This window comes from Rhizophagus irregularis, chromosome 4 (genome assembly GCF_026210795.1).
Source record: "Rhizophagus irregularis chromosome 4, complete sequence".
Lineage (NCBI taxonomy): Eukaryota > Fungi > Glomeromycota > Glomeromycetes > Glomerales > Glomeraceae > Rhizophagus > Rhizophagus irregularis.
This window is the reverse complement of record NC_089432.1, coordinates 3,345,295-3,369,971: the sequence shown is the minus strand read 5'-3', so window position 1 is coordinate 3,369,971 and position 24,677 is coordinate 3,345,295. Positions and strand designations below refer to the sequence as shown.

The 24,677-nt window shown below is 27.2% G+C and overlaps 5 protein-coding genes across 5 annotated transcripts; 2 read left to right on the top strand and 3 right to left on the bottom strand.

The window, feature by feature from the left end:
* Positions 1–465: 465 nt before the first annotated feature.
* On the bottom strand, positions 466–2,507 carry OCT59_024043 (uncharacterized protein; the record flags this gene model as incomplete). Its single annotated transcript, XM_025324896.2, has 5 exons — positions 466–1,392; positions 1,478–1,805; positions 1,900–2,084; positions 2,166–2,229; positions 2,292–2,507. The coding sequence occupies 5 exons, from the start codon at positions 2,505–2,507 to the stop codon at positions 500–502; spliced, it is 1,686 nt and encodes a 561-aa protein (XP_025183766.1). The 3' UTR covers positions 466–499.
* Positions 2,508–9,599: 7,092 nt separating this feature from the next.
* Positions 9,600–12,095, top strand: OCT59_024042 (uncharacterized protein; the record flags this gene model as incomplete). The annotated part of the gene is made up of 6 exons (XM_025324895.2): positions 9,600–9,827; positions 9,917–9,989; positions 10,056–10,240; positions 10,324–10,657; positions 10,745–11,705; positions 11,804–12,095. The coding sequence occupies 5 exons, from the start codon at positions 9,600–9,602 to the stop codon at positions 11,623–11,625; spliced, it is 1,701 nt and encodes a 566-aa protein (XP_025183765.1). The 3' UTR covers positions 11,626–11,705; positions 11,804–12,095.
* Positions 12,096–14,767: 2,672 nt separating this feature from the next.
* OCT59_024041 (uncharacterized protein) lies at positions 14,768–16,917 on the bottom strand (the record flags this gene model as incomplete). The annotated part of the gene is made up of 5 exons (XM_025315010.2): positions 14,768–15,669; positions 15,787–16,123; positions 16,202–16,389; positions 16,462–16,534; positions 16,675–16,917. 5 exons carry the CDS (start codon positions 16,915–16,917, stop codon positions 14,768–14,770), a joined length of 1,743 nt encoding a protein of 580 aa, XP_025183764.1.
* Positions 16,918–17,842: 925 nt separating this feature from the next.
* On the top strand, positions 17,843–20,214 carry OCT59_024040 (uncharacterized protein; the record flags this gene model as incomplete). Its single annotated transcript, XM_066135132.1, has 5 exons — positions 17,843–18,070; positions 18,152–18,215; positions 18,395–18,579; positions 18,654–18,984; positions 19,088–20,214. 5 exons carry the CDS (start codon positions 17,843–17,845, stop codon positions 20,212–20,214), a joined length of 1,935 nt encoding a protein of 644 aa, XP_065991185.1.
* A 440-nt stretch (positions 20,215–20,654) lies between these two features.
* On the bottom strand, positions 20,655–22,606 carry OCT59_024039 (uncharacterized protein; the record flags this gene model as incomplete). Its single annotated transcript, XM_025330146.2, has 5 exons — positions 20,655–21,448; positions 21,524–21,857; positions 21,953–22,137; positions 22,213–22,285; positions 22,358–22,606. 5 exons carry the CDS (start codon positions 22,604–22,606, stop codon positions 20,655–20,657), a joined length of 1,635 nt encoding a protein of 544 aa, XP_025183762.2.
* Between the last annotated feature and the right edge of the window lie 2,071 nt (positions 22,607–24,677).

Sequence of the window (24,677 nt, the reverse complement as noted above, 5' to 3'; positions counted from 1 at the left end):
AAGCACCGTTTTGAGTTCTACATTCCATATAGCAATATAAGGAATAATATAACATTAGCCAACATTAAATAACATTGATGATAATTTTCTTGAACTTTATTAGTTACTTCTGCTTACGGATATAAGGGGCTTAATTTACATAGCCTTTTTTTCCCCTAAATATATAGTTTAATAGCATTTGTCAGTAAATTTAATATTATCTGTAAATTTATAATGGTTAATTTCGGTAAAACAAAACCAAAAGATCATATATTCATTATATGACTTATACCCTATTTAGACATTTCCCATAACTATGATTTTATTTTGTATTAATGCAACATAATCGTTTTGATTAGATTTCAGTGCAAATGCTTTAGATTCCAAATAAATCGAAAGATATTTTATCTGAAAATGGAATTATTTTAACCTCACTTTCAATTATGTATCATTTAGAAATGGGTTATCAGTTTATCGAGTTAATTACAAAATTGAAAAGCCTCTTTTTTATTACTAATTTTTAATTAAGCTTACATAAATTTTTCCTACTTTTAAGTTTACTAAGTTTCTCTAAAGATTTTTGAGCGTCCTGATTACCTTTTTCAGCAGATTCCTTATACCAATAAATTGCTTTGTTAATGTCTTTATTAGTACCTTCACCAGATCTATACATAAATCCAAGATTACACATGGCTGTTAAATTTCCATTATTTGCAGCCTTTTCGTACCAATTAAAAGCTTCTTTTAAATTCTTTTTAATACTTATTCCTTTATAATAAAAATACCCTACTTTTAATTGTCCTAATGCATAATTTTTATCAGCTATTTTTTTAAAATATTCAAAAGCTAACTTCTTATTCTTTACAGTTCCATTACCAGATTCATAACATAAACCTACATAATAATATGCTAATATATGATTTTTTTCAGAAGCATTTTTAAATAAATTAAAAGCTTCTTTTTTATTTTCACCAGTTACTATTCCATAATAATTAAAATATCCAAGTAAAAAAATGAAATTTGGCTCATTTTGATTAATCGACAACCAATCATAAATTTCTGGTAATTTAATCCCATTATTAAGATTGTTAAGAATATGTATTCCTATTTCTTGATTTTTTTCTTTATCAATTTCCTTGAATATAAGATTAACAATTTCATCAATTATTTTTCTTTTAAATGTAAGTTCTTCACTAATCTTTGTTGATTCTGTATTCCTCATTTCCAAATCTCGAATAATCTGTGATGATCCATTTGATGAATAATTAATACTATACAATGTTGAGTTTTCATTTAATATTTGTCTAGATGTATTACTAATAGTCAACATATTTGATTTTGGAATGACAGATTTTAATTTTTGAATTACTTCAATTATCGTTGGTCGATCTTCTGGTTCACTATTCCAACATGCTATTAATAAAAAAATAAAAATCATTATCTATAATTTAATCAAAACGATAAAATTCATGAAAATTAAATAATTCATTCAATTTACCAGTATAAATATTCACATAATCATCGGGTGTATTAGAAATTGGTGTTTCTCTAAATCCATTTAAAATTCGTAATGCCAATATAACATCATATTCAATATTATGAAAAGGGATTTGACCACTCGATATTTCCCATAATAATACACCAACACTGTAAATATCGCTTTTTTCATTTAATGAGTACGGTAAATTATTAAATTTTTTTGGATCAATATAAGGGACTATACCAAATAAACTTGATTGATTTTTGGATAATGTTTCAATTCTCTTCGACAAACCAAAATCTGCTAATTTTATAGTATTTTGATGAATCAACACATTGCCAGAGTGCTAATTTATTTTTTTTAAAAAAACGTATAATATGAATTATTATGTAAATAATATATGATATAATTAGCAAAACAATAATTAAATAATAAAATACCAAATCACGATGTATAATTCCTTCGTCATGTAAGCATGATACGGCGCAAGCTAGCTGGTATGCAAGGTTATATTTATCATTCCAAGTAAGTTTACTAAAATTTTTCTTCAAATAGCTCCGAAGACTACCACCGTTAGCGTATTCCATTACTAATAAATAGTTCTTCATCATTTTATAATTTCGATCTAAATTTATATTATGTAAATTGTTAACTATTTCATTATTTTAAAAAAAAGGTCAATTTTGCACATGCTTAAAATGTGTACCTTCTGTTATTCCATAAAATCGTATTACGTTATCATGAAAGTCAACATCCCGATGAAGTTCAAGCTAATATGAAAAAAAATTTAAGTAAAGCTAAAAATATTATATATTATATTTTTTATAGTCACCTCATGAATAAGTTCCTTAATAGTGATATTATCAAGATTAAAAAAGGATTTCAACGCTAAATATTGTTCTGAATTTTTCCAATTGGCACGATAAACCTTTCCGAAACAACCAGTACCAATTTCCTGAATATTATTAAAATATTTATATTCATAATATTTAATATGATTTTTGGAAATAGATTCTTCAATCCAATTAATCGAATTATTAGCTTGCATTTCAAGTCTTTTTAAAAAATTTTAATATTAAAAAAATTTATATGTAATATGGATTTTTTTTTAAAAAAAAATGGTAAAAAATATTATTATTTCTCAAAAAGAAAAAAAAATTTTGAGTAAATAAAAAATAAAAATAAAAAATTTTTTTCAGCGAAGTGTAACAGTGTGCGAGAAAAGAGAAATATTTTAAATCTTTTTCCGGATGGTAATACAAAAATAAAAAAGGCGTTCCAAGAATTCGCAGATCAGGACTCTGTCAATATAACTAAAATGGAAAGGGCCTGATAATTATAACAATAAGAAAAAGAGTTACAAGCAAAGTCAATTACCTAATGTCAGTGAAACAAACCTTTGTATTTCCATTTCAGGCTATATAATATGATTGGTTCGCTGTAAATTCATGTAAACTTACTTGTTTACGCAGATTCATCACATGTGTAAATATTGTGGCGCAGCAATTTATTTGAACTTTATTTGCTGCTTCTTAATTTGGTCATATTTTCATGAGCATTGTTGTACAATTCAAAGGCATGTTGTAAAAACAACAAGTCACTTGTTGTTTTTCATGTCGATCAACATAACAAGTGACTTTGGATTCGTCTTACGGGGTTTAAAACATATCACGACTTTGATAATATCACCTTTTCAAACACGAAAAAAAATAACAAAAAAGAATTATATATTAAATTTAATAAAAAAAATATTTAGTAATATGCAAAAAAATCATTAGAGAATTTTTTAGTAGGGAAGGATTTTTTTAATAGATAATTTTGTTAGAAAATTTTTTAACGGGGAGATTTTTTTTTTTTTGATAAAGTATTTCATTAAAGAATTATTTTTTAATAATAGGGAGCTTTTTTTTTTGATAAAGAATTTCTTTTGAGAATTTTTTTTAATACTAGGTGAAAATATAACTTGGTGGAGATAGATTATTTCTTTAGAAATTTTTTAACGGGGGAGATTTTTTTTTGATATAGAATTTCGGTAAAGAATTTTTTTTAATAAAGAAAATAATTATTGTTTGTTATACATTTATACTAATAGGAGGGAAGTTTTTTTGATATAGTAATTCTTTTGAGAATTTTTTTAATAGGTAAGAATTTTTTTTAATAGGGAAAATGTTTTTTGATGGAGGATTTCTATTGGAAATTTTTCTTTAATAGGGGATATTCTTTTTTGATAAGAATTTCATTAGAAAATTTTTCTTTAATTGAGGTATTTCTTTTGACAATTTTGTTGGTTGAAAGGTTTTTTTATAAGTGAGTCTTTTTTTTATGGAGAATTTCGTTTAAAAGTCCTTTAATAGAAAATTTTATTGAAAACAATTTTTTTAAATAAGAGTATTGAGAATTTTGGCTTGAAATTTTTTTTTTAATAAAGAATTTCTACTATATTTTCTTTTTTTATCTTTAATTAATTTAATTAATGGTATTCTTTTTGATTTATATTAGCATACTTTTTTAATTTATAAATTTTATCTCTAATAAACATCGAGGTCTTCGATCACGTGACAGATTTAATATTTTTGATTGGCCAGATTGGCCACATGATTCATCGAATCTCGTTTTCAGTAAAGGTTCGTTTCCTCAGTCTCAAGGTATTTTTCTTTTCTTTTATTTTTATTTCTAACTTACATTCTGCTTACACTTTGTTTCTTACTACTCTATTTCATTATTTTTAGGTCCTTTAGTCCTTCCGGTTCTGCAATTAAGGTTCAGTTGTTTTTCACTTTACGTTTCGTTTCTTACTCATTTATTTATTTATTTTTTTATTTCGTTTCTTATTAACTTCATTTTTGTTTTTTACTTTATGGTTTTATTTTTTACTTGGTTTCCTATCATTACCCAACCTCCTATCATGATCATTTTTTTATTTTTTTTGTATTACTTCTCATTATTCCATCTTCGTCTCCCATTATTTTTTATATCTTTCATTTTCCATTATCTCTTTTTTTCTCCTGTTTACTTCCCATCATTTCTTTTTGTCTCTCATCACTCCTTTTTGTCTCCCATCACTCCTCTTTATCTCCCATCACTTCTTTTCGTCTCTCATCACTCCTCTTCATCTTCCATCACTTCTTTCGTCTCCCATCACACCTTTTTACCTCCTATCACTTTTCGTTTTTTTTTTAAAAAAAATTTTCTCTTTCTTCGTTACTTCCCTTTAAAGAAAAATTTTTATTATTCCTAACGTCTTCACCTTTTTTTAAAAGAAATCTTTTTTTGATTTATTCTGTTATTCCCCAATTCCCACACGCTACTCTTTTTATTTATATTTATCCTTTTTTTATTTTGTAGGCCAGATTTTTTTCTTTTTTCGGGGGTCTTTTTTTTTCTTTTTTGTAGATCAGTTCAGATTTTCTATTTTTTTGTAGGTTGATTCAGGTCTTAGGATTTCTTTTTTTTTTGTAAGTCGGACGTTCTGGAATTCTCTTTCTTTTTTGTAGGTTGCCAGGATTTCTTTTTGCACGAATGCTGACCCTTGGAGACTTGAACGATTGCAGGTACTATATGGGAAGTTTTGATTTCCAATTGAGTTAAAGAAACGTTCTTACGTTTTTTTTGTTTTTTTTTGTTTTTTAGGTTGTCTGACTCCAAAAAACTTGGACGGAACCTTAACTTATAGGTAAATAGGGAATGTGCTGGTCTAAATGAGTTAAAGAAACATACTTATTTGAAGGATTAGTAGATTATTTCTTAGGATTACTTCTGGAGACTTTGGATACTAGTACTTCTACTGATATTTCTTTAAGAAACTTAAAGTTTGTTTTTGTCTTTGTCGCAATATGCGGTTTTGATAGGGGATGAACTTTATGTATTTTGGGTTACTTTTTATTTAAATCTTGTAAATTCCATATGAATCCGTACAAATTCCGTATACAAATCTTATTTTTAGTGGTACTGAATTATGTATTTTTCCGATATCATTTCAACTAACTATTATATAAAGAACTTATTAATTTTTTTTATATGGTAGAAAGAAACATTTAAACATGTACAATTTTGAAATACAGGTATTTCATTTCTAAAGAATTTAAGGATAAAGAAATTTCTTGAAGAGGAGTACGTAATTTTATATGTCCAATATTATTATTAATTGAATTATCATGTAAGGATAGATTATTTTGTTTAGAAGACAATAATTTATAATTAATGTACTTAAATTGATATTCCTGTTGAACTATTTTCTAATCATTCTGGATGTAAATCTGCTAACCAAGTTTTATATGATGAAAAAGTTCCTGAACATTCAATTATGCAACTCACTGGTCATAAAAGTGTTCAAGGTGTGCGAGCTTATAAACAATCAATGAAGATCAACAGCTTAATACTCTGAGTTTCACGTTATAAATTTACTCAATCTATTTATTCCTACGAGGGCAGTTCTGTGCCAAACATTTCCTATCCAAGATGGATTAGATTGCAAATAAAAGTTATCATTAGCTAAATGTGGACGTTTAGATAAGTAATATTTAATATCTGTGCATGGTCCATTCCCATCGGCAGATATTGAAATAATGTAGGCCTTGCCTTCTTGAATTCCACGTTGATTATTTTCGGATGTATAGAAAAAGACATATACCTAAAAAAATTTTATTGCTGAATAATGATACTCTTTTAGAAACGCGTATGGAATATCTTTCCAAAATAATTCGAGCGCTTGTTAATCCAATAATATTGAAGGATTTGAAGTTAGATCAATCATTAAGTTAAATAACTAAATATATTCGTGAGTAATTTGAAAATGGAAATTGAATTATTAAGATTCTAAAAACAATATGAAATTATTATAGCACAATATCAAATTACAATGTAAAATAAAATTTTCTTTCGTACAAAGTCATGTTCGTACAGTACAAAGATAGTTTATTATTATTTTTAATATACTGTATGTAAGAACCTAGCGTCATAAATATAAAATTGAAGCTGAGTATATTTTCTTTTTTTTTATCGTTAATTTCCATTTCTTTTTTTTTTAAAAAAAGAAAAAATTAATAATTTTAATTTATTTTATAAACAATTAATTTAGGAGTCGGAGTCAGGACCAGGCCCAAAGGCTAACACATTTGTCCGATATGCTTCAAACTTTTTAAATATTAGCTTAAATATCTTAGAGTAAGCCTTCTTATTTTTTTTTAATTTTGATGTCCCATATTCAACAGAATTATTATATCTTTCACAAATCACACGAAATACTAGAAATCTAGAATATGATTGGTATTTAAACGCATAGTGCCCTACGCTTACGCCTCGGACAATAAGAGCTGGATTGTATTGAGCTATCACATTTCCGCCTTCAGATATAATTCGAATGCTATTTGTTCATTAATGTTAGTTCCGATACCATTATAATAATGTCCCAATCTTGTTATTCCATCCCTATAAAAAAATTCTGGAAAAAACTCCGATAAATGATCATTTTTCTAGTTTTTATTCTGAAGAAACTCAGACACGTGATCATTTTCTGAAAAATTGTTTTATAGGGCTATTAGAGTAACCTCCTTCGGTCGACTTCTAAAATAAAAAACTTTATTAATTCTTTACCAACGCTCTCTCCATTTTCATACATGAGAGCAAGATCGTGTTGGATTGCATTATTTCTTCAATTTGCAGCTATTTGATACAATTCTCAACGCTTTTTGTTTATCAATTCACTAAAATAGTAATATCCTAACATCATTACTCCGTTTGCGTGTTCATTTTCATTTGCTATTTGATTGCTAATCTCATAAGAACTTCTACCTTCATTGTTGATAATAATTTGTTATATTCGATTATAAAATAATTGTTAACCTAGTATTAACAATTTCGTGCACGAATGGTCTATTAGCAGGTTCACCGTCCTAACGTTCTAAATAATATATAAAGCATCAATCAGAGTGATAAAATAAGTATTACCGTTAAAATAATAATTTACTTACCAGTATAAAGCTTTATATAATCAACAGAAGTACCAGGAATTGTTGTTTCTCGAAGGCCTAATAAAATTCGAATAGCTAAACTACCAATCTACCATCATACGATCACCTGTATCAAAAGGTGGCCTACTACTGCTTGATATTCCCTATAAAAATACACCGACGCCATAAACATCGCTTTTTTCATTAAAGAATATGATTTTTTTTTAGTTATCGCCGTTTCTTTGATTAATAAACTTTTTTGGATAAATGTAAGGAACTATCTCAAATAAATCTGTTTGCTTTTTAGATGCCTCTTCGATTCTTTTTGATAACCTGATAACCTAAAATCAACTAATTTGATAGGATCCAACACATTACTAAAAAATGTAAGCTAAAATTTAATTGCACAAATATTGCATCATTAAAATTATATTCCTTAATATTTAAATGCAAAAATTTTTTGTTTATTTAGAATTTTCGAATGATAATATTAGAAAGTATTTATTAAAGTAATAATACGTTGTTTTAACATTTATCTTTGCACCTTGCTGGTCCGTTGTTGTAATCCCATAAAAGCCTAATAAGTACCACCTCACGATAAGGCCACACAAATTCGATTTTTCGGTTCGCTTCACCCGGTCAGGCCACTTTTTTATTTTTTCATTTTTATTATTTAGACAGTGATCAGGGACTACAAACAACTGCTAGCAGAACGAGTTATACATAAAACGAAACTAAGCTAAGCTAATGCGAGTATGTCCAATCCCCCTAAAAAGGAACCGCCACGCCTCTATTTAAAAAAAATTCCTAGGCAAAGCCAGATCACGAACCAATCACACTAGACGCCGAAAGAAAAGAAATAGCATACGAATGAAAATTAAAAAATTTAGAAAAAAGTTAAAATAATCTAAATGAGGACTAATAGAATTATAAAAAGACTGCCTATTCTCACAGTCATGAATAAATGATGTCCAACCACCCGCATGCAAGTAATTTGATGTAATAAGGATGATCCAACGAGGGACAAAATGGTCATTTGGCCTCTGAGATTGTAAATTAATAATACATCGTATCGGTCCTGTTGATTTCGAACGCCAAAATAAAAAGGTGTGAATTCGATGGAGAGAAGGTAGAGTTGATTGAGCGTGAGCGTTTCTTTTCACCCGTTTATTATTGGGTCACTTTTTCAAATTTCAATAAAAAAAGTTTATATATAAAAAGTTTATCACGTGATCAATACGTAATTTTATTGGCGGGTAAGTTTATAACGTTTCTGAGAACTCAACCAATCAATGACACGATTTTTTATTCATAAACATTTTGTATTAACTTTGTGAACTTGCAATGTTGTCAAGATTGAAAAAGATTTCAACGCTAAACATTGTTCCGAATTTTTCCAATCGGCAAATTGACAAGATAAACTTCCAGCACCTGTTTCTTTAAAATCATAACATTTAATATGTTTTTTAGATGGATTCTTCAATCCAATTGAAATGACAGTCTGTCTGTCTGACTCAGTGTTGGGCAATTGGGCAATTGGGCGTTTTGGACATTTATCCAAAACCGTCTAAAACTTGTTTTTTCATTTGGACAGATCACATGACAAAAAATTTAATTTAAGGCTAGATTAAGGCCAGAATTATGAGAATTATGACTAATTTTGGCCAATATTTTAATTTAATTCAAATTATTAAAATTATTAAATTAAACTAGTGTTCAAAATTGTCCAATTAAAAAACCAGTTGGGCAAGTCCAAATTTCAATACCCATGACTGAATTATTATTAAACCACTCATTTGATTATCGCTTTCAACTTATTTCCGAATTTAATTATGATTTCAACAATATTATCCAAACAATGAATCATGTTGTGTAATTAAGGAGGGGAATTGGAATCTCCGATAAACCTTAAAATTGTGATTGTACTTTTCTATTTCTGGTAAGTATTTTTAGAACAATCACGTGATTAACGAATGAAAGATTTACACAAGAGCTTTTTTTATTCTTTAAATTTTTAAATGAAGAATGACAATCACAGCTGCACAAAGGCGTTTGAAAAAAACCTGTTTTCTTACGAAATAGAAATAGTAAAATTTTTTTTTTTCGCATGAATTATTTTATTTAATTCTTTACATTTTTTTTAAAAAAAAAATTATTCTTTTTTATTCGATTTTTTGTCATTTTGTTTTGCCATGTCTTCTAACGCTGTTACTGAAAAACCAATTGAATGGATTGAGGAAGCTATTAATAAAAGACATATCAAATATTATGAATATAAGCATTTTAGCAATATAGAGGAGATTGGAATAGGTGGTTTTGGAAAAGTATATCGTGCAAAATGGAGAAATTCGGAACAATATTTGGCGTTAAAGTCTTTTTTTAATCTTGATAGTGCTACTATTAAGGAACTTTCTCATGAGGTATACAAAGCATAATAATAACTCCTTTCAAAAAAAAAAAATAATAATTCTTAAGATATAGATTTCGTTCTTTTTTTTCATTTCATTAGCTTGACCTTCATCGTGAGGTACACTTTCATGATAATATCATCAATTTATTTGGAGTAACAAAACTTACGTCAGGTAATGATAAATCAAATCATTTAATTTTGCTGTAGCAAGTAAACTTATTGCTTCTTTTGCTATTAGATAATGAAATTGATCGATCACAAAATTATTTGCTAGTAATGGAATATGCTGATGGAGGATCTCTTCGAAAATATTTGGAAAAGAACTTCAGCAATCTTACTTGGGAGAATAAATACAACTTGGCATATCAGTTGGCCTGTGCTGTACTATGTTTACATGATGAAGGAATAGTGCATCGCGATTTGGTAATTAATTCAAACATTATTGACAATAAGATAATTGTTGAGTTTCGCAATATATTTTTAATGTATTTAATTTTTTTGTACAGCATTCTGGTAATATACTAGTTCATAAAAACACTATTAAGTTAGCCGATTTCGGGCTATCAAAAAGGATCGAAGCATCGTCAAAAAAACATTCAAATTTATTTGGCGTAATACCTTATATTGATCCAAAAAGATTTGTGAGCGAAAATAAAGAATACTCACTAAATGAAAAGAGCGATGTTTACAGCGTTGGTGTATTGTTATGGGAGATCTCTAGTGGTCAACGCCCTTTTTTCAAAGACGATTATGATGTTAGATTGGCTATAAGAATTCACGTAGGTTCTAGGGAATCAATTATTCCTGGCACACCCAGAGAATATTCTAATCTTTATACCGGTAAATAGTATATTTAATTTTTGTGAAGTATTGTCGCTTTAATTATTTAAGCTTATCTAAATAATAAATATTTTATTTATGTATTAGAATGTTGGGATGGTGAACCAGATAATCGACCCTCTATAATCGATGTTGTTAAAAGATTAAAAGAGTTTAGTACTCCACAATCAGATATGTTAAAGATAATTGAAGAAATTGACATTAAAAATTCATCGTCACATGAAAAGTCTCAACTAATTGAAGCTTTTACACATGCAGAAGTAAGTGAATCTAATAAAGTTAATGAAGACAATGAAACCAAAAAAGCATTGGTCAATAAAATAGTTGAGCTTATTTTTGGAGAAATAAATGAAGAAAAAGATCAAAATATAAGAAATCAGAATATTTATGATAACTTAAATAGTAATAAGATAACTTTACTAGAAATTTATAATTGGTTATTAATTAATCAAAATGAACCAAATTTTGTTTTCTTGCTGGGATATTTTAACTATTTCGAAACAGGAACAGATAAAAATAACGACGAAGCTTTTAGATTATTTAATAAAGCTTCAAAGGAAAACCATATATTATCACAATATTATGTAGGATTATGTTATGAATTTGGTCATGGAACTTTAAAGGACGAGGATTTAGCTTTTGAAAATTTTAAAAACATAGCCGATAAAAACTATGCACTAGGACAATTTAAAACAGGCTATTTTTATCATAAAGGAATAAGTGCTAAAAAGAATTTAAAAGAAGCTTTTATTTGGTATCAAAAAGCTGCAAACAATGGAAACTTAATGGCAATGTTCAATCTCGGTAAAATGTATAAAGATGGAGAAGGTACCAATAAAGATATCGATAAAGCAATTTATTGGTGTAATAAATCTTTTGAAGGAGGAAATCAAAATGTTCAAAAATACTTAGAAAAATTAATGAAAATTAAGGATAGAAAAAGAACTAATTCATGTAAAACCAGCTAATAATTTGTATTTTGTATTCTAGTTTTATCATTTCACTTAGATGCGTCGTAATCGTCATACACGTAATTGTATAAATAAATGTGCGTCCAATAATTTAATTATTTATATTTAATTCTCACGAATGGTTTTCTTTTTATTACATTTGGTTAATTTTCTAACAATAATTTAATCCGAATAGATAAAAAGATTCTTTAATTAACGGATAATTATAAGAAATTATTTTCTATATGGACATATATATCCGTTGAAATATATTACAAACATTAGCAAATCAATTTATTTTAGTCTATTAATTTAATCCACTGTATTATAAAAACAGATCTAACTATATATAATAAGTTCTCTAATTTGCCCGGAGCGTTAGTGAAGTTGTACTGCGATTTTGTGGTAATGCAATTTTCCAAATACACTAGTACATAATGTTTATAATATAACAATTCTTCTAATAAACAAACCTAGTTCCACATATTAGTCCTTGCTTTTTCCTTTTTTGATTTTCGTAACACTGTTTACCCTATAAAAAATTTTTATCCGTTATTTCTGTAAAAGCTCCGTAAAAAATGAGCCTTTCGCGGGATCCGTTCACAGATCCATTCACGGAAATGAAAATAATTCGATAAATTCCGTGATATAAGCTTATTAATTCTGCCTTTTACGGAAAAAAGATGGAATATAAAAAACGGATCGATTTTTTTACAGGGTTTTATTTGGTGTTGCATATTTTGTTATATGCTAACTTTCGTAATTTTTTTTTAAATAAACGCGAAACAGTTTCCGTTTTCCTAGATTTCCTAATAATATATTTTTGTTACAGTAGAACTTTGTTAATAAATTCCGATCTATTGCCAATACCTTTTGTAATTAATTTTCTACAATTTTGTTCGCTACTACTTTCTATCGCGAATAAGTTTCACACGCCAAAAGTGCTAAGGAAATGATTATTATTTTTAAAAAAATGCATATAAAGTAAACAATACACAATCATTGATACCAAAAAAATATAAAAGCTATCTCCTCTATCTACTCAATGATAGGTCATTTGGCCATTTGAAATGACCCCTGAATGACCCTCATATGGGTCATTTGTTTCATTTGAGTCATTTAGAATTAATTCAGGCCAAATTTATGATGCCGGCCAGAATTACAAATTGGAGAGTTCCTTAACGTACCGGAAAAATTACATTTTTATAATAAATAAATAAATCGGAATTTTTGCTGTATTATAGAAAAAACGGAATTTTTATGATTTTTAATGTCACGGGATAATTTTTGTTTATTTTTATTTCTATGTTTATCTTTCATTTTTGTTTGTTTATTTTTAGTATTAGTTATTTAGTGATTAGATAACAAACGGAAGCTTAGCGATAGAAAGGTAGCTGAATATAGGTGGCTGAATATAGGTGGCTGTATAGACAAATGTGCCCAGATCTCCACAATTGGCCGGGAGGTAATAATGGCCGAATAGCGATTCTGTTCGAAAAGACAGAATTGCACCAAAAATCTAATATTATAAAAAGGACCATCGTTTATAGTTGTAAAAGTTCAGTTTGAATTCGTTTAGAAAAAGTTAGTTAGGTTTTATTATCAGCCGATAATATACGGATATTACAGAGCGCCGATAGAAGCAGTAATATCGTATTTTGTTTTATTGTTAATAAGCCACTGATCTGTTTCCGTATTGTGCATACACATTTTATCATTTTTTTTACACACTGTTTATTACTATTTATTATCGTTCACCATCATTTATTATCAATTATTAATTTTGTTATATATCGTTGATTTTTCGTATACATTTGATAACTAATCGTTTTTTTTTATATACACACCACTCGATCTACCTTTAATCTATCACATTATTTATTATCGCTTATAATCGTTTATTATCGACTATCCATATACACCTTTACGGGCTTTACCTTATCGATTGTTATAAATTAACCGATCCTTACCCTATAAAAAAATGTTTGTCTGATAAATATTCGGAATGGGGTCGATTTTCCGAACGCTCGCACGTTATTATACAATATTTGTTACCATTTAGTACAAGATGCAGAGATTGAGAATTTTCGACCACATAAAAAACGTACAATATCATGATAATTGTCCAATATATGTCAAGTAAATGTTCGGAACGGGGTCAATTTTCTGAACAAAAAACTGAACAGTGTTTGGACAACTTTTTTTATAGGGTTATATTTCTTTCTATTACTACCTACCGAACACCAGAAAACGATGGTAACAATAACAATTTTATTCCGACTCGTGAACTAGTCTATCATTATTGCTCATTTCAATCGTTTTTGGCTAAAATTACAGTATTATCGTGTCACTAGCGCAACCTAAGTTGGCCTGCATTAAGACGTAAGCCGGCTAGAATTATCAAATGGTTCTTACTATAATTAGTAATTTTTTATCGGAATAAAATGTATATCAAAAAAAAAAATAATAAATAAATAAATGAATGAATGAATGAAAAATTTTTTTATTTTTTCAAACTTCCTCCTATAATATGTGAGATAACACACAAAAAAAAATAAATGATAAATCCGGATCTCTGCTGACGTACGCATACATCCTATCGGAGTTTAGGAGTTATGCACTTGCACGTGATAGCGTTAATAACCGGTCGGTGCGTACGTTAATATCGTACACATGATGCGTAAGTTAAGGATGACGAACCCGTCGCCTCCAAAAATGGTAGCCGGATTCATTTTGCCGGTTCTTTAGAATTAAGGTTAGAACTAGAGTTAGGTTAAGGGTTAGGATTAGGATTAGGGTAAGGAGAGTAATTTGACACTTAGTGTCACAACTGTTACATCCAGAGAAAAAAAACTCTAATTGTCGCCCATTGATTGTCACATCCATAATGTTATTTGTAACCCAGTAAAATGAATCCGGCTACCATCATAAAATTAAAATTTACGTGATTAATTTCTGATTTACGCGATAGTTTTTATGTAGGAATGACGTAAAATTATGAATTGATGAATTTTGAAATTTTAAGCCCAATGCCAAATTAATAAAAAAAATAGACGAGTAAATTACGAATAAACCCGTCCGACAAATAAAAAACATTTGTATTTATTATGTATAATGAAGTGACTAGTTGATAAATATTACAAATATATAAATTAGTTTATTAGCTAACCGTACATTTTTTACATGTTTTTCTATTCTTAATTTTCGTTAGTTTTTCTACAAATTTTTGAACTTTTTCAGTTTGATTTCCTCCTTCGAAAGATTTATTACACCAATAAATTGCTTGCTCGATATCTTTATCGGTACCTTCTCCATTTTTATACATTTTACCGAGATTGAACATTGCCATTAGGTTTCCATTTTCTGCAGCTCTTTGATGCCAAATAAAAGCTTCTTTTAAATTCTTCTTAGTGTTTATTCCTTTATAATAAAAATAGCCTATTTTTAATTGCCCTAATGCATAATTTTGATCAGCTATTTTTTTAAAATATTCAAAAGCTGAATTCTCGTTCTTTTCCGTCCCATGACCAAATTCATAACATAATCCTACATAATATTGTGATAATATATGGTTTTTTCTTGCAGCATCATTAAATAATTTAAATGCTTCCTCATTATTTTCATCCGTTCCTATTCCAAAGTAGTTGAAGTACCCAAGCAAAAAAATAAAATTTGGTTCATTTTGATTATCATGTAACCAATTATAAATTTCTAATAAAGTAATCTTATTTCTATTAAGATTATCAAGAATAACTTGGTTTCTTATTTTTTGATCTTTTTCTTCATCTATTTCCTTAAAAATAAGCTCAACTATTTTATTAGCTAACGCTTTTTTAATTTCATTGTCTTCATTAATTTTATTAGACGTGCCTTCTTTTGTATATTCAGAAACTTGAATAGATTTAATAAATTGAGATGATTTTATGCACGATGACGGATTTTCGATGTCATCATTTGCTTCGATTATCTTTAAATTACCAACTTTCTTTGGAATAAATGGTTCTAATTTTTTAACAACTTCAACCATAGACGGTCTATTATCTGGTTCACCATCCCAGCATTCTAAAAGATAGAAAAAATATGTTTACTCGATCAATAACTGTATTATTGCTTATAATCAATAACCTGAATAGAATATTAGGTGGCTTTACTATAATTAAAATTAAACAATATATTTACCAATATAAATTTTAGAATATTCAGTGGGAGTACCACGAATAGGTGTTTCTCTTCGCCCATGGAAAATTTGCGTAGCCAAACCAGCATCATATGCATCATTGCAAAAAGGACGTTGACCACTAGAAATTTCCCAAAGTAATACGCCGAAACTGTAAACATCACTCTTTTGGTTTAGAGAGTTTTGATTATTGCCGCTCGTCCCAAATTTTTTTGGTTCAATATATGGAACTATTCCAAATAGAGTTGATTGCTTTTTGGATAATACTTCAATTCTTCTTGATAATCCGAAATCAGCTAGCTTGATGTTATTTTCATGTATTAATACATTACCAGAATGCTATTAGATTTAAATCAATATATTAATAAACAAATCATTATAATTATTAATAAAATAAATATTAGATTAATAAATTACCAAATCACGATGTACTATTCCTTCACTGTGCAAACATGATACAGCACATGCTAATTGATATGCCAATTTGTATTTATCTTTCCAAGAGAGATACTTAAAGTTATGTTTCAAGTAGTTTCGGAGAGAACCACCATTAGCATACTCCATTACTAATAAATAATTCTTCGTCATTATATTATGCGAAAACTCTAAATAAAAAAAGGTTATTATAAACAAAAAATGTCTTTAAAATATCAAAAAAAGTGTTAACTATTTTATACCTTGATTTGAAGTAGTAATCCCATAAAAATTAATAATATTATCGTGAAAAGCCACTTCACGTTGAAGTTCAAGCTAATAGATCATATAAAAATATTTATTAAGTATAAAAATTTTAGTTTCCGTTTAACGATTATCTGACGACATCCGAATAAATATTCCGTGCCGACGCTGGTTACAATTGAAATAATTCAAAAAAAGATTTTTATAATCACCTCATGAATAAGTTCTTTAATAGTAATGTTGTCAAGATTAAAAAAAGACTTTAATGCTAAATATTGATCGGAATTTCTCCATTTGGTACGATAAACTTTTCCAAAACTTCCAGCGCCAATTTCTTGAATATTTCTAAAATGTTCATATTCGTAAAATTTAATATATTTTTTAGAAATTGCATCCTCAACCTGATTTATTAAATCAGTTAATTCGTTTAAATAGTCGGTTTCAGCGTAAAACATGGAAAATACTGGAAAAAATCACTACAGTAATATTAAAAGCATAAAATAAAAAACTGTGCGTTGAATAAAAAAAAATTTTACTTTTTTAAAATAACGCACATATATATTGATTTCATTGTTCTATTAACAGGTTTTTGTGACGAGTCTTTGTTATATTGTCATTTTTGGAAAGTTTATAAAAGAAATGTGTAAACGTAGCACCTTTATGTACCTTATTTTATATGTTTGTAGAACATCATTTCCAAATTAAGTAATAAGCGTATGTTGATTTAACGGAGTCGTGAACCGAAATCAACTTACGTGTATATTTCGTCATTAAGCTTACAAAATTTACTAATTAATTAATTAATTTCAAAATAAATACAAAAGAGATTTTAGTATAGTATAGATTTGCATAGATCAGCTCTTTAGATAGAATGTTTAATTATAGAGATGCATAATCCTTGGAACGTGCGTTTCTAGGTATTTCTTAAAAATATGTAATCTATGATATAGTTTTATATATTTTAATAAAGAAATGCGGTACTAATTCAAAATAAATAAATAAATAATAAATAAATAAATAAATAGATAAATAAATAGCAAAGAAAGTTTGTAGATTTTAAAGCGATATCAAGTATGTCTTGCCGCTACGCATTTTGGGACCCGCACTGTACTTCTTATAATAATACGCCGGACATAATTCAAATTACCTGATTTTAATATTTGTGCATATTAACTCCGACAATACTAATTATTTTGGCGGTAAATATTTATTCATATGATCGATAAACAATGTTACAATGTCAATGATTGGGCCAATCATAATAATCAGGCGTAGTAGAGAGTGACATAATTGCATAAAACGCCATTTTATTTTTTCTACATTCGAATAACAAAACTTTCCGTAAAATTGTGTAAGCTTTTTTACAGAAAAAAGCTCACTATGTCTCATAACAACCAAACTGGCAATTATAATGAATGGATTGAGGATGCTATTTCTAAAAAATACATTAAGCTTTATGAACATAAGCATTTTAGTAATATTCAAGAAATTGGCTCTGGCAACTCTGGTAAAGTTTATCGTGCAAATTGGAGAAATTCAGGACAATATTTTGCGTTAAAATCTTTTAACAAACTTGATAACATTACTATTAAAGAACTTGTTCATGAGGTACCTATATATATATACTTATTCTTAAATATGCCTTTAAATAACTTTAACCGAAGTTATTTTTTTTTTATAATTAATTAGCTCGGTCTTCAACAGGAGGTTGCTTTTCATAGTAATATTATAAGTTATTATGGAATTACTCAAGGTAAATAATAAATTAATTATTATCTTATTCAGCGTTTAAGAAAAATCGTTAAGCGTCCATTTTTTCTATACGGGAATCGTATTTAAAAGATGCCAAAATAAAAAAAAAATTGAAAAATGAAACCAATCCTTTTATACAGTATATTTACACTTGAATAACGTGTTTTCTTTATAATATAGAAATTTCGAATGATCAGATAATAAATTATTTATTAGTAATGGAGTATGCTGATGGCGGATCCTTACAAAACTATTTGAAAAGAAACTTCGGTAAACTTACTTGGAATGACAAATACAATTTGGCATATCAATTGACTTGTGCAGTATTGTGTTTACATAATGAAGAAATTGTGCATCGTGATTTGGTAATTTATCATAATTTAATAATTTGTAAGATTTACTTGTATTTGATATTTTATTAATTTGTATTATTTAATAGCATTCCGGTAGTGTATTAGTTCATCAAAATACAATAAAAGTATCTGATTTTGGATTATCAAAAGGAATTAAAGAAATATCCAACCCTCAATCACGATTAGTTGGTGTTATTCCGTATTTTGAACCAAAAGGATTCGTTGAAGAACAATCATATTTATTAAATAAGAAAAGTGATGTTTACAGTATTGGTGTGCTTCTATGGGAAATATCAAGCGGTAAACCACCTTTCGAAGGCAAACAATATGATCGTGAATTAGCCAAACGAATCACACAAGGTCTCAGAGAAACGATTGTTCCAAATACACCGCCTAATTATAGTAAGCTTTATGTTGGTAAATATAATTTAAATTATTTATATTATTAGTCAACTCATTATATGTAATATAACGATAATATCAACGACATTTTAACTAAAGCTTACTTTGTTTCATTTAGAATGTTGGGATGGTGAACCAGATAATCGTCCAAATATGAATGATGTGTTTAATAGATTAAAAACAATTATTGACGTGACACATACCAATAATAATAATTATGAACCAGTACCTTTCCATGTAAGTATTAACAATTCATTAAACGGAGGAGAATTATCTGATTTTAATAAAGAAATTACAGAAATTTTAATATCATCCGGTAGAAACACTAATATTTTACCCGAAAAAGAGGATCCGAATGTAGTTAACAAGTTAATAGAATTTGTTTTTATGATAACAGAAAAAAAAGAAACAACAACAATAGGACAGAATATTATAGATTATTTTAATAAAAATGAGATAGATTCACTGAAAATTTATAAACAATTATTAGATAATCAGAATGATTTAGACTTCATTTTTTTGCTTGGATATTTTTATTACGTGGGAATTGAGACAAGTAAAAATTATGAAAGTGCATTTCGATTATTTAAATGTGCATCTAATATATCTAATAATAATGCATCAGGACAGAAAAAGTCCTATATATTAGCAAATTATTACGTCGGAATATGCTACCACAAGGGATACGGAACTGCAAAAAACGAAAAATTAGCTATTGGATATTTTAACGAAGTAGCGAATAAAGATTTCGCAGCGGGACAATTAAATATAGGTTATTGTTATTGTATGGGAATAGGTGTTGATAAAGATTTAAAATTGGCCGCCCGATGGTATCAAAAAGCTGCGGATAAAGAAAATTTATTAGCGACATATAATCTTGGTCTTTTATATTTAAATGGAGATGGAGTTGATAAAAATCATAGTAAAGCTTTTAAATTATTTGAAAAATCAGCTGAAGAATGTTTAGACGGTATTGTAATGTTAGGACGCTGTTATGAAAGTGGAATAGGAACCAAAATTAATAAGCGTAAAGCGTTCGGATTATATCAAAAAACAGCGGAATTAGGTGATAGTCAGGCTCAATATAATCTTGCTTTTATGTACAAAAATGGATATGGAACTGCAAAAGATTATGATAAAGCAGCATATTGGTATAAAAAATCTGCTGACCAAGGACATAAAGAAGCTTATTATAAATTATGTCAGCTTTCAAAAACTAGACATGATGATTGTAAGATAATTTAGTTAAACATTTCTTTGTATAATTATTTGTAAATTATATAATTGTATTTCGTACATAATATATATTAAAAATTTGTAAATTATTAGTTTTATATAGCTTTATATTCACAAAATAAATTAATCTATAAACTCTTATAATTAATTTAATCGTCTGAGTTGTCACTATGATTTCCGAAACAAAGACACTCCCCACTTGTAAATTGTGTATTGACCCAAATCCTTATCAATTAATTAAATCTTTAAAATTCTTTAAGCCACGACTTATAAAATTAATCTATTGGTTTTATATTATTACATTGAGTTTGATACTTTAATTTGCTAATTTCCCATAAAGTAAATATAATAATAACAATAATAACAGATGCTTTTTTATCAACCGGACATGCAATACTTTATGGATATTGTACGGTGTTGTATTTATATTGGTTAACGTTACGAATCGTCTAACTTGTCCAATAATTTTCTCCGTTTTTATACATAAAAGCGAGATTATATTTAGCTATAATATTTCCTAAATTTGCAGCTTTTTGATATAATTCAAATGCCTTTTTACTATCCAAATCGGTTTCAATACCATATTGGTAATAATATCCTAACATGCATATACTTTCTGGATATTCGCCCTCGGATGATTTTTTAAATAATTCAAAGGCTTTTTCTCTATCTTGGTTAACATAATCTCCTTTATCATACATAAAAGCAAGATTATATTGAGCTATGCTATTACTTAAATTTGCTGCTTTTTGGTATAATTCAAATGCTTTTTGTTTATTAACATCAATCCAAATTCCTAAATAATAAAATACACCAAGCAGAAGAACAGAATTGGAATTATCTTGATTATTTAATAACCAATAATAAATTTCTTGTGAAGTTATATTATAATTATTAAGATAATTAAGAATTTCCTGTTTTTCTTCTACTTCTTCTAATTTATTAAGAATATTTATTATTTCATCAACTATAATATTAACAGGTACGATATATGTTGTAGGTTCCATTTCTTCTATGTTTATCTTGCCAAAATTTTGGATAACTTGTGATAAATTTTCAAATGGTGAATATTTAATATTTTTAGGAACCTCAATAACATTCGATTTAAGCTTAAACGGTTGTTCACCTAATAACTGGACATCCGCATTAATATTACAATTATTATTTTTTGTACTAATTGCCTTTAATTTATCAGCAACCTGATTAATAGTTGGACGATTATCCGGTTCACTATTCCAACAATCTAAATGGTATAAAATAAAATTTAAATTTAAATTAATTAAACAGTATTAAAAATTGAATTGAGATTTATATTTACCAGTATAAAGTTTTATATAATCCTCAGGTGTATCAGAAATAGGTGCTTCTCTAAGACCATGTAGAATTCTTATAGCCAAATTATTATCATCACAAGGTTCATTACAAAAAGGAGGTCGGCCACTAGATATTTCCCAAAAGAGTATGCCAATACTGTATATATCACTCTTTTTATTCAATGAATAGATTTGCACTTGATTAAATATTTTTGGATCAATATACGTGACCTTTTCATGTAATTTTGGTTGAATATTTGATGATTCTTCGATTCGCTTTGACAGTCCAAAATCGGTTAACTTAATGACACTTTGATGAATTAATACATTATTAGAATGCTATTATTTCAAGTACGGTACATTAAAAATAAAATGAATGAGTAATTATCATACATTTGACAAATATAATTGTAGTACAGTATAAAATAAATTACCAAATCACGGTGTGCGATTCCTTGATCATGTAAGCATAATACAGCAGAAGATAACTGGAGTGCCAATTCAAATTTATCAGTCCAAGTGAGATTTTCAAAATGTTGCTTCAAATAGCTTCGAAGAGTACCACTATCAGCATATTCAATCACCAACAAATACTTTGAATTATCAACTTGATTTTCTTCTAATAGAAATTATACTGTATTTAGTTTCAAAACTTATATGTTTTTTCAGACATTGTTATTTAATTTTATAATACCCTCATATGAGATAATAATACCACAAAAACGAATAATATTATTATGAAAATTAACTTGATGCTGAAGTTTAAACTAAATCATAAAAAATTAAAATGTAAGAGTCAAATTAAGTATAAATATGTAATATGCATTATACTCAATTACCTCATGAATAATTTCCTTGGCTATTGTATTGTTGAGGTCATAAAAAGATTTCAGTGCTAAATATCCTTGAGAATTTTTCCAACTTGCACGGTAGACTTTTCCATAACTTCCAGAATCAATTTCTTGAATATCACTAAAGTGTTTGCGTTCATAAGATTTAATGTAATCTTTGGCGGCAACGGCTTCGTTAATCCATTTAACCCACTCATTTGATTCAGCAATAGACTTAAATCCAGTATTGTCAGACATTTGAATTCTTTTCCTTTTTTTTTGAGCGAAGAAAATCGAAAACTTTTTTTTTATGATAGGTATGACCGAAAACGTAATTATGCATAAAGGTAACAGTTGATCATATGATTAAGAATATTTATTCAGGCGCAGTAAATTTGTCACACATGATTTTGATGCCGATCATCTTTAAAGTGATATTCATTATTTCATTATTTCATAAGATAAAGCGTCATAAGATAATTTTCTATATTTGTTGGGTTCGTCTATCTGGGTGGTAATAGGGGAACTAGTACTTTTTAATTTGTATTTTTTTTTGCATCAATACTGTTTACTTTTATACTCTAATAAATTGGCTTATAATCTTAGCAAAAAAAAAAATAATAATTTTCTATATTTCCTTATCTGTTATGTATTTTCGACCAGAACTATCACCACCGGTGATGTTTAGCAATACCTTTATTTTTAAATACAATAAAATAAGAACTATAATAATGTTTTAATTAATCTATATGAAAGTAGCTATTCACTTTATTGTTGTCACCTAAGAGATAACATTTATTATATTTTATTCTCAAGAAAAGCAAACCTATCATATAAAATTTTCTTGCTATCTTTTTTGATTTTTTGATTTTTTTATCAACGAATTGATGTAAAACAATCTTTTTCATTCTAAGATTCCAAATTTACATCACAAAAGATAAGATAATAATATTATTAAGGTTCAGGGAGACGTCACTGTCATAAAATGTTAGTTGTCATCCTGTTATTTATCACGTGTAATTTTGAATGTTGTAATACTACCCAAACTATTCTAAACATACCATAATACAAGTTCTTGTACACATTATACAAATTCAACATAACTGCATATATTTTTTTCTTTTTTTTTCAGTTTAGTACATATATATAACTAAATTAGGTTTTGAATAGTTTATAATGAAATCAAGGTGTTCCAAAATTATAAAACAATCATTACTTAATTTGCGTTAAAAAAGAAATAATAAAAAATTTATTATAAATATAGGGCTTTTCAACATTCTTCTCGCTTCATTCCAATTTTTTTTAAAAATTAAATTGAAAAACATAGTCACAATCTTTGCTCTTGCCCTTAGATTCAAATTTTACCTTCCCGAATTTCCCAATTTTTTTTTCTTTTTTTTAAAAGTTAAAATAATAATGGTAGCATTACAAGGAGGGCTCAATATTTATCATATAAATTAATGAACCATAAATTATATTTCCATATCTTTGCTCTTCTCAAAAGTTTTATGTCTATTACAATTATTATCTAAAAATACTTATTCTTATAACTTTAAAGAAAAATTTAATCCAAAGTCACATACAAATTTATGATTTATTTTACAAGTATTTCTGTTTATTATAGAGAAAGTGTCATTGATGACTTATGATATGCAATATAAAAAGAAATATTTCTCATAATTGAGTGGCACAATTAATAATCAAGTGCCTTTAGTCATTATTAATGGTATGAACCATATATATTACATTTCTTTGTTAAGGAATTTTCTAATGTTTAATTAATAATTATATTACAAAGCCATAATACTAACTGATTTTTGAATGTATATTCTCATTTATAGAAGTTATTACATACAAATTTCAATAAATAAATTTACAGAAGCATGTATATATCATGCTTTAAAGGTTTGAATAATAATTTGTAATGTAATTTTTCTAGGTGACAGTATTTTAAAAGAAAAAATAAATAAAATAATTCTTTTTTTTGACAAAAAATATAAAATTTTCAGAATTTTATTTATTCAATTGCAAGGTATTATAGATGCTAATAAATAAAATTTACAACATTGCATGATGTTGAAAACATCATAACAGGGATTAGAGTTACATAGAGAACTTTAAAGAACTATCAGAATTTAACATTATGAAAAATGCATGAAAGTCAATGTACAGTAGGTGATCAAAAGTATAAGGACACTTTGTTTTACCAAATTATGCAAAAAATTATGTATTAATGTAATATAAATAATTTATAATCTAATATTTGTAATCATAATAAACAAATTTTTATGCTTTATATTTTTCAGAATTTTTTAGAAATATGAAACTA